The sequence below is a fragment of the Drosophila bipectinata genome, chromosome 2L, assembly GCF_030179905.1.
Source record: "Drosophila bipectinata strain 14024-0381.07 chromosome 2L, DbipHiC1v2, whole genome shotgun sequence".
NCBI lineage: Eukaryota > Metazoa > Arthropoda > Insecta > Diptera > Drosophilidae > Drosophila > Drosophila bipectinata.
This window is the reverse complement of record NC_091736.1, coordinates 225,202-240,559: the sequence shown is the minus strand read 5'-3', so window position 1 is coordinate 240,559 and position 15,358 is coordinate 225,202. Positions and strand designations below refer to the sequence as shown.

At 43.4% G+C, this 15,358-nt stretch overlaps 1 protein-coding gene across 1 annotated transcript; it reads right to left on the bottom strand.

The window, feature by feature from the left end:
• Nucleotides 1-3,641: 3,641 nt before the first annotated feature.
• bdl (borderless) lies at nucleotides 3,642-15,227 on the bottom strand. Its single transcript, XM_017250262.3, has 6 exons — nucleotides 14,638-15,227; nucleotides 11,781-12,288; nucleotides 5,266-5,675; nucleotides 4,842-5,070; nucleotides 4,472-4,678; nucleotides 3,642-4,419 (listed from the first exon to the last, which is right to left on the bottom strand). The coding sequence occupies exons 1-6, from the start codon at nucleotides 14,836-14,838 to the stop codon at nucleotides 3,839-3,841; spliced, it is 2,136 nt and encodes a 711-aa protein (XP_017105751.2). The 5' UTR covers nucleotides 14,839-15,227; the 3' UTR covers nucleotides 3,642-3,838.
• Nucleotides 15,228-15,358: the final 131 nt, after the last annotated feature.

Sequence of the window (15,358 nt, the reverse complement as noted above, 5' to 3'; positions counted from 1 at the left end):
TTTGTTATGTAGTTTACTTATTAGATAAGGGTGCAGTTGGCATATGACAGTATTTGGCTCAATTAATTGATTTTTCCGCTGGGAAAGTGTCGTTAAATACAATCACAATTAGCAACTGCGTTTGGTTTTGGCTCAGTTCAGACCTGCAATAAAAGGGGAAACTGATGTAGTTGAATTAAAGGCATTAACACCTAAGGAGTAATATAACTATTAGTTAATGATTGCTACTACTACTTGTAGGACCTCGTAACAATGCGATCTGAGTTTGCCTGCACTGGGCCGAGGCGCAGGTGGCCGGCTAAGATAAGATTTGCGCGTTTACTGTTTAACGATGAGTATTCAGACATAGTCATACACTGTCGAAAATAGGTTTATTGTTCTGCTTATTGACTCAGTGGATTTGGCTTTCTTCTTAAAGGTATATGTTGATAAAACGTGACCATTACCATTCAGTAGTCCAAAGTGTGGCTCTTATCAGGCCCTTATAGTAGCGTATAGACGATTTAGGGTTTCCTAACACATTAATATATTGGGTTTTATTTACGGACGATGAACATGTGCATATAGTGAATATGAGAACTAGCTGCTCGTTTTTACAGTGTACTCGGGTATTTATTACAGATTTGTTTGCGGCTTAATTTACGATTAGATCTTGGCGATAAGCTTCCTGCCGATGGCTTCCTTTCCCTAATCGGGCTAGAAGCTGTAAGGCGCGTAATCGAACATTGCGGGTAATGGCAAGGCTACTACGACCACGACCACGGCTCCGGCGGCCCCTTCAGCTGTTGTCGGCCATCGACTTCTTATCACCGCAAGAAAACCACTTGGCCCTGCTACCACGCACAGCTGCGGATTGTCTAATCTGGAAAGCAATTAGCCGGACGACGGCGTCGCACCAAACTGGAGTTCTTCAAATCGAATTGGTGGTATTGGTTGGGGAATGCACGGCCCACCTATTGTGGGTGGATGACCTGCGAGGGTGGCTGGACCAAAATTGAAGTAGGTCAGTATGGCGAATACTGACTTCCCTCTGCCAGGCAATTTTGGCTAATTTGCCACAAGTTTTTAATCGCGAGGTGGTTGGACAGCACGACTATACACATTGGTTCCTCAAACATATCATATGTTTATACAAATCGGCGTTCGAGAAAATAAATAGAAAATCTACACTCCGAGCGATGAGAGCGCAGGCGCTCTCTCAGATATACGACGAAAACATTAAAGATACACATGAGATGGCCCTCAGAAATGTGGGCAGTTTGGGGCGGGAGTACGGGGGTCTGCTGGTCGTCTATGGTATATTCTTAAGGCTCCAGCTGGGGACGTATTACAGGAGCAACTGCACCTTCAAGGTGAACAGCGCAATTTCCAAATCCGAGTTCGAATCCGTTTCCGATTCGTGCTCACCTTTGAATTTCTGCAGTTTCCTCCGAGAAAAGCACAAGGCATTAGCAGTAGCAGCAGCAACGTGTTATTTTGGGATTATTTTCATTGTTTCATTTGGCCACTGTCAGAGACAGTCCGCTGTTCCGCTTTGGCTTCCACTCGCACACCTGGCGCGTCCACACTAAACACACTAAACCTTTGGCACTCAGACAGAGACTTTGGGCCGCACTCCCGTTCTGCTGGGTCTGCTTCTTTGTTATGGTACAAGCATCAAACAAACAAACAACGCCAGCTATTCAAATGCGCCACAAGGGCGATTGTACTGGAAAAGTAAATAGGCCGCTGGAGAGTAGCGACGCGCACTTCACCACAAAAGTATATTCTCTTCCGCGAGCTTCCAGGAGGAGCAAAACGTGTTCTTTTAAACAGAGCGATCCGATCCGTGGGCCTGCGGAACGTTGCGTTCTCCGATTTATTTCTTGCCCCCAACACAAGGGGCAACGAGCGATGGCAGCGCGAGCGATGAAGAAATTGAATTGAAATCCGTACTGCGGAGCTGCTGCTGCTAAGCTACCCAGCTACGAGCCAGCTGAAACGCTCTGCTCTCCCGTTCTCTGTCTTGTATCTGTATCTGTGAGATACGCGCGCTACTACTTGGCCGTTTCGTCAATGGGGAAGTCGCATTACTCTCCTCTCCCTTTGTGCAACGTCCGATTCATGTTCATGTTGGCACACAGATACGCAGATACACGGGCACACAGATACGGATGGAGAAGTTGTGCGCATGTGTCGTGGTATGCGTCGGCGTTCTGCCGCTGCCAAACAGCTGGCTCTGAACAAACGACCCTGTGGGAAATCCGGTGCGAGTTCGGTTTGTCTGCACTGCGATTTGGGGGGTACGATCTCCCAAGAGCTAATACATATAAAGTGTAGATCTGCCAAAATTCAAATTTCACTTATATGGCTCGTCCTATTAATTTCTACATTAAACACTAGGTACTTTAACAGGGTATGACATCGAGCTTTGAACCGCTCCATCAGTCTCAGAACAAAGCGACTAATGTTGACTAATGTGAACTGAAAACAAAAACAATCGCCACTTCCCCGCCCGATTCTTAATGTCAGAGGGCGAAGTCCGCAGGCAGAGCTATCAGCACAGCATGAGTAACACCCCCTCGCCTCAAATGATTACAGCTCCTCAGCCTACAGACTCGTATATTTTCATTACAATTCCATTCAGGGGTTCCTGCAAAATATCACAGATGCAGCTTTTCTTGGGTGCAATTGAATAACTGAAACTTTGAGTGCATTGCCAATCAAAACTAAATAGCCAATCCGGCACACGTGCTGGGTGCATCCAGGTGTTTTCCAAACTAAAAATCTTGATCGCTTTGTTTATAGGTTCCTATTTTGGTTGTCTTTAAGTACATCGTACCCTGGCGGAATGCATTTAATTTGGCACTCAATAAAGTAGCGCCATCCCGCCCAATGCCTAACAGATGTACATAACTGCCTGTAACTGACAAAAGCTTAAACTTGAGCTTTAAAACTGGTATAAAACTCGAATAACCGCCTGCCTTGGCTTCGCACCTAATAAATTATTGTCAAGAAATATTGTGAATGAAAAAACTATCTACAAGCTATTTTAAATATTGCACTCTAGGGTCCAGTCAGCCCTAGCTGCTGCACACCCAATGCATTTTCCCAATTTCGGCAGAGACTTTACCATTAAATTTAACAATAAAGCTTCGAAAATTATGATCCAATGTTTAAATGCAGATTTATGAAGAATCATTTTACGATTTTTTATAGATATTCCACTCATGGATTAAATAAGTCTTAGCAACCATATAGAATTCACTGGTGTTGCACCCCATTCCTCTTCCCAATTTTTGCAGAGGGTCCAACAGAAAATTTAAAAAAATCTTAAAAAATCTTAAAAATCTTAAAAATCTTTAAATCTGAATTTAAAATTTTTAAAAATCTGTCACAAATTATGATTCCAGGTTTAAATGCGGATTGGTGCAGAATCGTTTTCCGATTCTTGTAAGATATTTCGCACAAGGATAAAATACGTTTTGGCAAAGATAAGGCCTTCGAAGAGGGCTATATTTGTACACCCAATGCCTTTCCCCAATTTCGGCAGAAGCTTCTTTCAGAAAATAAGACAAAAAATCTATTAAAAATGATGTGCTATGATTTCAGATACTTATGTGCAGATTAAAAGAAGATTGCAGAAGAATCCATTCAAGGTATTCGGTTTAGTTTGTTTTATTTTAGTCTTGCATTTGATTATTTTAGATTTACAGTTAATCGATTTTATGGTACATACAACCGCTAGACGTATATTAAAAGTCAAGTTAATGCGGAATCGAACTGCACTTCCCTGCCCTACATGCTGTGCATTTGGCTCTTAAAAACTCCATTGGATCCGTATCATTCCCTATGAGGTTTATCGAATCTTTATGCTCTGTTGATCGCGATCCTGCTCATCGCTATCGCAATCACCGCTCTCAGCAGTGTCCTCGTCCGGGTCTCCTGCGGAGCTACCCCGGACGAACATATGTCGTAGGCAACTCCGCTTCACGTATAAAAAAGCGCACAGAGCACAGAGCAGGAATATCACCCCAACGGATGAACCGATGATGAGGGCTCGCACCTTTCTTTGGGAGGGAACGTCGATGACGAGCTCATGGCTGGGTACAGCCTGCTGATTGTTAGTGCCCACCGCCAGCACCTGTACCTTGAAGGTGGTGTCCTCCTTGAGGTGGCGCAGTTGGTAGAAGTTGTCGAAGGTCTCTGCGTGACCGATAAGGAAGTGCTCGGGCTCCTTCCACCAGCGCACAGCATACAGTCGGAGACTTTCGAGGCCCTGCGTGGGATGCTCCCAGTGGAGTAGCCATCCTTGCTGGTTGCTCACAGCCGTAATGTTCCAAGGAGCCCCTAATCCTCCAGCTGCCGCCGAGGTGGGTATTTGGCCAAGCTCGTGCTGGAGTTGTTGGGCATCAAAGTCATCCGCTCTGATTGGGGAAGCTGAAAATTATGTGTTTAATTGTGCCTTTTGAATCAAAATATAATTAGTTACGTTGAGTCTGGAAGCGAATCTGCTTGCTGAACATTCCATCACCATATTTGTCCTGACTAAGCACCATGAACTCATACTCCTTTCCCGGGATCAGGTTCTGTACTGTGGCCTCCATAACGTTCTTGTCCACCACCCGTATCGTTCGCCACTCAGGAGTTTCGGTCAGTCGGTACCATACAGTATACTCCAGGTTAGGGCGGAGGTATCCTAAAAATATTTGAAAAAATTATAAAATAATTGGACCTACAATAAAACTTAACTTACTTCATGGAAATTGAAAAAACAAACAATAAAATATAATTTTTTAACTAAAAAGCTTGTTTTGTTTTTAATTTAAAATATTTTGCAGTGACCGGTCTATATTCCTTACCTGGTTGCCAACGAATCGTTATGCAGGTCTCCGTGCTGTTGGCGGTGAGATTGTGGGGAGGTCGCGGAGCAATGTTCTCTATCATAAGCTCGGCTTCCGCAGTAATGGTGGCGGCCTCGTTGGTTGCCGAGCACTCGTACATACCGCGGTCCGACTCCATCAGACCCGAAATTGTCAGGTTGCCTCCGTTGAGGCTGAACCTGCCCGCTGGCAGCGGCTGGCCGTCTTTCTGCAAATTAGTCGGTTGCGATGTCAGGTGCATGCATAATTCAAAGGGCAATCAAGTGAAACTGCACTCGGCCCTTCCACCAAAAGCCATTTTGGATACATCCCGTACCCATACTACTTCTCTCAGCCAATTCCACATTTGCCATTGTCTTTTGAAACTTTAAAAATGGCACTGGCACTCCTTCAGCAGACTTACCCGGTTCCAGACAATGGAGGGCCGATTGTTTCCGTCCCGGTCGATGGCTTCGCAGGGCAACTCGGCCGCCTCACCCAATTTCTGGATGTAGATGGCCTTGGGAGTGACGCTGAATATGGGTGGCCGGAGAACAATCACACTGATGATTGGACTTGGTCCGTCTGTTCCGAGATCGTTGTAGGGCGTACATGTGTAACTGCCGGCATGGTTCTCATCCACCTTTGCAAAAAACAAACTCCCGTTCATCTTGTAGAATACACCTGGCACATTGTAAGAATCGAAGAGTAACCCATCTTTTTCCCAGCGCAAGTTCTTCAGCGGCGGATTGGCCCGGAAGTGGCAGTCGAGTACAGCAGGCTGACCATACGGGAGGAAGATCTCTGGAGGGGCGTAAATGACTTTTGCCTTATCTGTTTTGAGGAGAGAATACCGATTAAAATTTTGTTCTCCGCACAAAATTTAGGTACTCCGCTTGGGAATCGGATGAGAATTGGGGAAGATATAGCCATCACCGTGGACACTATAGGGGAAACCCGCATTTTCAAGGGATCCCATCACGAAAAATGGACAAAAAATCTAAAAAATATTTTGTCTCAGGATTTTGATGCAGAATGGTGGAGAATCGATCCAGAAATCGTTTAAAACACTCCGCTTAAGAATCGGATGAGAATTGGGGAAGATATAGCCATCGCAGTGGGCCCTATAGGGGAAAACCCCATTTGCAGGGATCCCATCAGGAAAAATGGACAAAAAATTGAAAAAATATTTTGTCTCAGGATTTTGATGCAGAATGGTGGAGAATCGATCCAGAAATCGTTTAAAACACTCCGCTTAAGAATCGGATGAGAATTGGGGAAGATATAGCCATCGCAGTGGGCCCTATAGGGGAAAACCCCATTTCCAGGGATCCCATCAGGAAAAATGGACAAAAAATTGAAAAAATATTTTGTCTCAGGATTTTGATGCAGAATGGTGGAGAATCGATCCAGAAATCGTTTAAAACACTCCGCTTAAGAATCGGATGAGAATTGGAGAAGATATAGCCATCGCAGTGGGCCCTATAGGGGAAAACCCCATTTGCAGGGATCCCATCAGGAAAAATGGACAAAAAATTGAAAAAATATTTTGTCTCAGGATTTTGATGCAGAATGGTGGAGAATCGATCCAGAAATCGTTTAAAACACTCCGCTTAAGAATCGGATGAGAATTGGAGAAGATATAGCCATCGCAGTGGGCCCTATAGGGGAAAACCCCATTTGCAGGGATCCCATTAGAAAAAATGGACAAAAAATTGAAAAAATATTTTGTCTCAGGATTTTGATGCAGAATGGTGGAGAATCGATCCAGAAATCGTTTAAAACACTCCGCTTAAGAATCGGATGAGAATTGGGGAAGATATAGCCATCGCAGTGGGCCCTATAGGGGAAAACCCCATTTCCAGGGATCCCATCAGGAAAAATGGACAAAAAATTGAAAAAATATTTTGTCTCAGGATTTTGATGCAGAATGGTGGAGAATCGATCCAGAAATCGTTTAAAACACTCCGCTTAAGAATCGGATGAGAATTGGAGAAGATATAGCCATCGCAGTGGGCCCTATAGGGGAAAACCCCATTTCCAGGGATCCCATCAGGAAAAATGGACAAAAAATTGAAAAAATATTTTGTCTCAGGATTTTGATGCAGAATGGTGGAGAATCGATCCAGAAATCGTTTAAAACACTCCGCTTAAGAATCGGATGAGAATTGGAGAAGATATAGCCGTCGCAGTGGGCCCTATAGGGGAAAACCCCATTTGCAGGGATCCCATCAGGAAAAATGGACAAAAAATTGAAAAAATATTTTGTCTCAGGATTTTGATGCAGAATGGTGGAGAATCGATCCAGAAATCGTTTAAAACACTCCGCTTAAGAATCGGATGAGAATTGGAGAAGATATAGCCATCGCAGTGGGCCCTATAGGGGAAAACCCCATTTCCAGGGATCCCATTAGAAAAAATGGACAAAAAATTGAAAAAATATTTTGTCTCAGGATTTTGATGCAGAATGGTGGAGAATCGATCCAGAAATCGTTTAAAACACTCCGCTTAAGAATCGGATGAGAATTGGGGAAGATATAGCCATCGCAGTGGGCCCTATAGGGGAAAACCCCATTTCCAGGGATCCCATCAGGAAAAATGGACAAAAAATTGAAAAAATATTTTGTCTCAGGATTTTGATGCAGAATGGTGGAGAATCGATCCAGAAATCGTTTAAAACACTCCGCTTAAGAATCGGATGAGAATTGGGGAAGATATAGCCATCGCAGTGGGCCCTATAGGGGAAAACCCCATTTCCAGGGATCCCATTAGAAAAAATGGACAAAAAATTGAAAAAATATTTTATCTCAGGATTTTGATGCAGAATGGTGGAGAACCGATCCAGAAATCGTTTAAAACACTCCGCTTGAGAATCGGATGAGAATTGGGGAAGATATAGCCATCGCAGTGGTCCCTATAGGGGAAAACCCCATTTGCAGGGATCCCATTAGAAAAAATGGACAAAAAATTGAAAAAATATTTTGTCTCAGGATTTTGATGCAGAATGGTGCAGAATCGATCCAGAAATCGTTTAAAATACTCCGCTTAAGAATCGGATGAGAATTGGGGAAGATATAGCCATCGCAGTGGGCCCTATAGGGGAAAACCCCATTTCCAGGGATCCCATCAGGAAAAATGGACAAAAAATTGAAAAAATATTTTGTCTCAGGATTTTGATGCAGAATGGTGGAGAATCGATCCAGAAATCGTTTAAAACACTCCGCTTAAGAATCGGAGGAGAATTGGAGAAGATATAGCCATCGCAGTGGGCCCTATAGGGGAAAACCCCATTTACAGGGATCCCATTAGAAAAAATGGACAAAAAATTGAAAAAATATTTTGTCTCAGGATTTTGATGCAGAATGGTGGAGAATCGATCCAGAAATCGTTTAAAACACTCCGCTTAAGAATCGGATGAGAATTGGGGAAGATATAGCCATCGCAGTGGGCCCTATAGGGGAAAACCCCATTTCCAGGGATCCCATCAGGAAAAATGGACAAAAAATTGAAAAAATATTTTGTCTCAGGATTTTGATGCAGAATGGTGGAGAATCGATCCAGAAATCGTTTAAAACACTCCGCTTAAGAATCGGATGAGAATTGGAGAAGATATAGCCATCGCAGTGGGCCCTATAGGGGAAAACCCCGTTTACAGGGATCCCATTAGAAAAAATGGACAAAAAATTGAAAAAATATTTTGTCTCAGGATTTAGATGCAGAATGGTGGAGAATCGATCTAGAAATTGCTTAAAACAATCCCCTAAGAATCGGATGAGAATTGGGGAAGATATAGCCATCGCAGTGGGCCCTATAGGGGAAAATCCCATTTCCAGTGATCCCATCAGGAAAAATGGACAAAAAATCTAAAAAATATTTTGTCTCAGGATTTTGATGCAGAATGGTGGAGAATCGATCCAGAAATCGTTTAAAAAACTCCGCTTAAGAATCGGATGAGAATTGGAGAAGACATAGCCATCGCAGTGGGCCCTATAGGGGAAAACCCCATTTCCAGGGATCCCATTAGAAAAAATGGACAAAAAATTGAAAAAATATTTTGTCTCAGGATTTTGATGCAGAATGGTGGAGAATCGATCCAGAAATCGTTTAGAACACTCCGCTTAAGAATCGGGTGAGAATTGGAGAAGATATAGCCATCGCAGTGGGCCCTATAGGGGAAAACCCCATTTACAGGGATCCCATTAGAAAAAATGGACCAAAAATTGAAAAAATATTTTGTCTCAGGATTTTGATCCAGAATGGTGGAGAATCGATCCAGAAATCGTCTAAAACACTCCGCTTGAGAATCGGATGAGAAGTGGGGAAGATATAGACATCGCAGTGGGCCCTATAGGGGAAAACCCCATTTGCAGGGATCCCATCAGGAAAAATGGACAACAAATTGAAAAAATTCTTTGTCTCAGGATTTTGATGCAGAATGGTGGAGAATCGATCCAGAAATCGTTTAAAACACTCCGCTTAAGAATCGGGTGAGAATTGGAGAAAATATAGCCATCGCAGTGGGCCCTATAGGGGAAAACCCCATTTACAGGGATCCCATTAGAAAAAATGGACCAAAAATTTAAAAAATATTTTGTCTCAGGATTTTGATGCAGAATGGTGGAGAATCGATCCAGAAATCGTTTAAAAAACTCCGCTTAAGAATCGGATGAGAATTGGAGAAGACATAGCCATCGCAGTGGGCCCTATAGGGGAAAACCCCATTTCCAGGGATCCCATTAGAAACAAGAAAGCAAAGCTAACTTCGGGCGGAGCCGAAGTTGATATACCCTTGCAGCTAAAACCGAATATATAGCGCAAACATCGGATATAGTTGGCCGATCCTTATGATTACATCATAATAAAACCAATTAATTACAATAAAAAATCTAAAAAAAAGTCCCAAGCTTCTATCTTCAAAAATACGAAATTTAATATTTCTACCAAATACCATTTCCGATCGTTCAGTTATATGTCAGCTATAAGATATAGTCAACTGATCCTAATGAAACTTTGTAGGTCGGATTAACTGACCAAAAATAGAATGTGTACCAAGTGCCATGTACCAAGTACTCTAACTCTAAAAACACCGAAGTTATACCATTTCCGATCAATCAGTTATATGGCAGCTATAGGATATAGTCGGCCGATCCGGGCCGTTCCGACTTATATACTGCGTGCAAAGGAAAGAAGGGTGTGTGCAAAGTTTCAAGTCGATAGCTTTAAAACTGAGAGACTAGTTCGCGTAGAAACAGACAGACAGACAGACGGACAGACGGACAAACGGACATGCTCATATCAACTCAGGAGGTGATCCTGATCAAGAATATATATACTTTATAGGGTCGGAGATGTCTCCTTCACTGCGTTGCACACTTTTGGACAAAATTATAATACCCTCTGCAAGGGTATAAAAATGGACAAAAAATTGAAAAAATATTTTGTCTCAGGATTTTGATGCAGAATGGTGGAGAATCGATCCAGAAATCGTTTAAAACACTCCGCTTAAGAATCGGATGAGAATTGGAGAAGATATAGCCATCGCAGTGGGCCCTATAGGGGAAAACCCCATTTCCAGGGATCCCATCAGGAAAAATGGACAAAAAATTGAAAAAATATTTTGTCTCAGGATTTTGATGCAGAATGGTGGAGAATCGATCCAGAAATCGTTTAAAAAACTCCGCTTAAGAATCGGATGAGAATTGGAGAAGACATAGCCATCGCAGTGGGCCCTATAGGGGAAAACCCCATTTCCAGTGATCCCATCAGAAAAAATGGACAAAAAATTGAAAAAATATTTTATCTCAGGATTTTGATGCAGAATGGTGGAGAACCGATCCAGAAATCGTTTAAAACACTCCGCTTGAGAATCGGATGAGAATTGGGGAAGATATAGCCATCGCAGTGGGCCCTATAGGGGAAAACCCCATTGCCAGGGATCCCATCAGGAAAAATGGACAAAAAATTGAAAAAATATTTTGTCTCAGGATTTTGATGCAGAATGGTGGAGAATCGATCCAGAAATCGTTTAAAAAACTCCGCTTAAGAATCGGATGAGAATTGGAGAAGTCATAGCCATCGCAGTGGGCCCTATAGGGGAAAACCCCATTTCCAGTGATCCCATCAGGAAAAATGGACAAAAAATTTAAAAAATATTTTGTCTCAGGAATTTGATGCAGAATGATGGAGAATCGATCCAGAAATCGTTTAAAACACTCCGCTTAAGAATCGGATGAGAATTGGAGAAGATATAGCCATCGCAGTTGGCCCTATAGGGGAAAACCCCATTTCCAGGGATCCCATCAGGAAAAATGGACAAAAAATTGAAAAAATATTTTGTCTCAGGATTTTGATGCAGAATGGTGGAGAACCGATCCAGAAATCGTTTAAAACACTCCGCTTGAGAATCGGATGAGAATTGGGGAAGATATAGCCATCGCAGTGGTCCCTATAGGGGAAAACCCCATTTGCAGGGATCCCATCAGGAAAAATGGACAAAAAATTGAAAAAATATTTTGTCTCAGGATTTTGATGCAGAATGGTGGAGAATCGATCCAGAAATCGTTTAAAACACTCCGCTTGAGAATCGGATGAGAATTGGGGAAGATATAGTCATCGCAGTGGGCCCTATAGGGGAAAACCGCATTTCCTAGGGATCCCATTTCGAAAAATGGACAAAAAATCTAAAAAATATTTTGTCTCAGGATTTTGATGCAGAATGGTGGAGAATCGATCCAGAAATCGTTTAAATTACTTCGCTTGAGAATCAGATGAATATTGGGGAAGATATAGCCACGGTGATGGACCCTATTGGGGAAATCTCAAATTTCGAAAGATCCCAAAAAAAAATGGGATTTGGTATCCCAAGTATTAGTATTAGGGATCCCTAGTCAATACAAAAATTATGGCAAATATAGAAATCATTTAGTGCAGGATACTTACATTGTATGTTAAGAAAGGCCTTGGCTGTCTGTAGTTCACCCTCGCTGTTTCGCACCTTGCACTCGTACTCGCCCAAGTCGCTCATCATGGTGGGATCGATGCTTAGGCTGCCGTCTGGTCCCATGTAAGATCTCCGCACTAGGTCCTGGATTTCCTGCAGTAGCATGCCGTCCTTGTACCAAGATGCCTGTGAATTGTCCGGGTACTTCATGACGCAGTGAAAGAAGGCAGTCTGACCCTCTTGAATTGTCTGGTTGACGGGGGGGATGCGGATGAGGGAACCGCCCTGGACAGCCAAGTGGTACCGGGTGCCGTTGTTGCGTACCGATGGCGAGCGGTTGGGAAAGATTACCTGGCAGTGGTACCATCCCTGGTCGGATTCCCTAATGGCAGTCAGGTTAACGGAGGCGCGACCGAACTCCGGATGGGATTTGACCAGGTGAAGTCGTCCATTGAATAGCTCATTGGTTGAGGTCTCTTGTTCGTACCAGGTGAATATCTTCTTGTTCTGTTGTTGGGGAAGAGTATAGTCTCTTGTTATTGAACCCTGGATTTGTAGGCTTTTGGGCTCCATTGCCATGTTAATCACATAAGAGATTACTTAAGTGGATAAGTTAATATGGATTTATATTGTAAACCCCCGCGAATATTGTTAGACAAGTGTTTCCACCTTGTGTCAGGGGCCTAGCCTCCCCCTTTCGCCTGGAAGACCTATTCAGGCTGTCCTCTCCATGAACTACTACAATTTTAGCAGTCTCCTGCTGCGCTCGGCCCCTTTGTCTCACGTTTTCGGTGACCATGGTGTGACAAAGCCCAGCGGTGGCGAGACTGAAAATGGGCGGCAAGGCGCCCTCCACAACACTACCCCGCCAAGGCGACATTACATCTCGGCGTTACTTTGTTGACAAATCCGAATGGTATCGTGTGGCGCGCATAAGTGGCACAATGGTATAGCCACATTTGTGTTGAACTGGATGGGCTTGCACCCTTTGCAATTTGCCTCTTTGAGTCGCAATATTAAACTGCGATTTCGTAATAATGTTATTGTGTAATAATTAGGTTCCAAAATGTATGAAAACTATTGGTTAAGAAAGTGAACTAATATCAACGTGAACATGAAAAGGAGGAAGAAACCCCGGTTTTTTTCTGTTATGCGAACTTTTAGTTATGCTTTAAATATAGCAATAGCTTATATAGCAATATTTATAATGCTTGCCCTGGAAATTATATCTGCTTAACAAAGAGGAAATATACAGTATATAATTCGTGAAAAAACTGAATGTTATCGAATTGCACCATATGCCGAGGAGATGCACAAACGCGTTGAACTGCAATTGCATCGGGCGTTGCGGTCGCTTGTTGATCCTGGGGCTCTAATTGCTGGGGCTCAAAACAAACCCCACATATTTTTTATGCTCACTGTGCTGGCGCACTTGACTTTCGCCCATGGGCCACAGTTGGCAGTCAACTTGTTGGAATTGTCAATAAACCGCATGCTAGGCATCCAGTTCGGTTAATGATAGCCGGCAACCGCAGAAGTGTCGACTCCAGTTTCATCTCTGAGTAGTTGTGCAATGGAATGCATTTCAGGGTATCTGGTGGGCCCGTTCAGATCATCTCATCTATAGAAATTAGGTTTGTGCTTTGGGGAAGAAGGGAAACAGTCCGAATGATGCACCAACGCCTGGAACCAATGTCACAGCTACTTCGGATACTCAAGATGTACGGATCAGACCCCTAACTGGATGATTATGTGCTACGCCCAGCTGTCTGTCAAGAGTAGCCCACTGGGGCACACATTTATCAGCATTATCCAACAAAATAAAAACGTAACTTGATTTTTCCGGTAATTTTCGACGCGAAAATTTGCAATGGCCTCATAATGGCCGTGAAAGTCTGTGTCTACATATGTATTACTAAATATGCAAATAGGTATTGCACAACCGACCAAACACATGCGGAATATGTCACAAAAATCGTAAACATTTGTTTCGCCCGCGAATTTGTTTAATTGCCACTGAAAAGATTAGTTTTGAGCTCCGCCTCTAAAGATTACTCGTCAGTGCGTAGCAGTCAGAACTATTTGAAACGTAATTAAAATTAATCCGTCAAAATGACATCATGACCCGTTGACTGGGTGGAAGAGTGAACACAATGTTTTGAGGGGAGAGTCCACTTCAAAAAAGAGGCAGAACAGAGTCGGCAGAGCAAATTAAGCAAGGAGTGAATAGAGAATTACCATACCTTACTGGGGCAGTGCGGCCCAGCCCAGTTCCTCGACTATGGCTGAATAAATATAATGGGGGGTACATAAGCTGAGGGCCAGGCAGGTCGTGTGGATATTGCATTATGGGAGCTTGCTACGATTCCATTTTTGATAATTTTTAGGCAATGCTAGAAAGGGGGTATAGGATGCTAATTTAAATGGCGACGGTGAACGGTATTATGCGATTCAGGGCAAGCACCTCCCAAACAATTTGCTTTAATTAGTATGTAAGGGGTCACAGCGACCCACTGCAAAAAGAGCTAACGCGAAATACAAATTTTTGGACAATGGCAACATATTGAAGAAAAAAATGTATTCAGAAAATGATTGATTTGATAATTTCGATATTAATATATTTTTGTTTTTTTCTGTAAGGTATTCTTTCAGTGTGGTCATAAAGCTGGCCCTTTAGCGAATGGGAGAGTCACATCTACCAGATGCAATTAAAGCTGACACACTTCCCTGCCCTCCTTCCCAGTTGATCAGTCTGACCGATCTCGGGGTCGGAGAACCGGCCGCCTACGATTCCCTTGTATAAAACCGAGGCATGTTAGTCGTTATTAATAATTGAGTCTGCTGAACAAAACTTACGTCCTTGCTCCAGTGCACCAGGTACGGGATTGGGGAGTCGTAGGGAAAGTCAATGTAGCAGTTGAAGACAACATAAGAGCCCACTTTGGCCTCCAAGTTGGTCTGCCTTCGGTGATCCCGGGCACCGCAGGCACAGGACAGGCCCATTAGGAACGCAAGGAACGCACATGCAATGCTGCTTCGGTTATTTGTCAGTGCCATCTTTATTGATGCTCTCGAATATTCACTCACTGGTCGGTCACTCAAGCACTCGGTCACTCGCGCGGGGTGTCTTACATAATGTGTCCGCCTTGGCAGTGCGAAAAATTAAATTAAAGCCTAACCCGAAATCAGGTCAATTGAGCCAAGCCGTTGCGGCGCACTACTAGTTTCTGTACATGGAATGCCAAGGCGCACGAAAGCACATACGAAACCACATATATGAGTATGTGCGCAGTTCCGTTTGGAGAAATTTTTCCGGTAATTAGGTGGATGCGACCTGCACCTGCCGCTGGAGAATCACTACTGAGAACCACGAACGACGATTACGATCAAACTGTAGCAGGCTACAGAATGATCCATCCGCGATGGGGATGAGTACTGAGCAGCGTTCTGCCGGGAGGGCAACTGAGCGCGATGTTCTCTTCTATTAAACGATTTTCCTCCGGCGGCTCATCTGTGGCTGACTGCATTTGACATTTGACACACGCCCACGCCAAACGGTTCTGAATAGCCCCTTTGT

Bases quoted from the DNA above. Each gene is read 5' to 3' on its own strand.
- bdl (XM_017250262.3), bottom strand. From the start codon at position 14,838: ATGGCACTGACAAATAACCGAAGCAGCATTGCATGTGCGTTCCTTGCG. The intron at 5,071-5,265 runs GTAAGTCTGCTG...ACTAATTTGCAG, and splicing joins CCTCCATTGTCTGGAACCGG to AAAGACGGCCAGCCGCTGCC. The intron at 4,420-4,471 runs GTAACTAATTAT...CATAATTTTCAG, and splicing joins GATTCGCTTCCAGACTCAAC to CTTCCCCAATCAGAGCGGAT.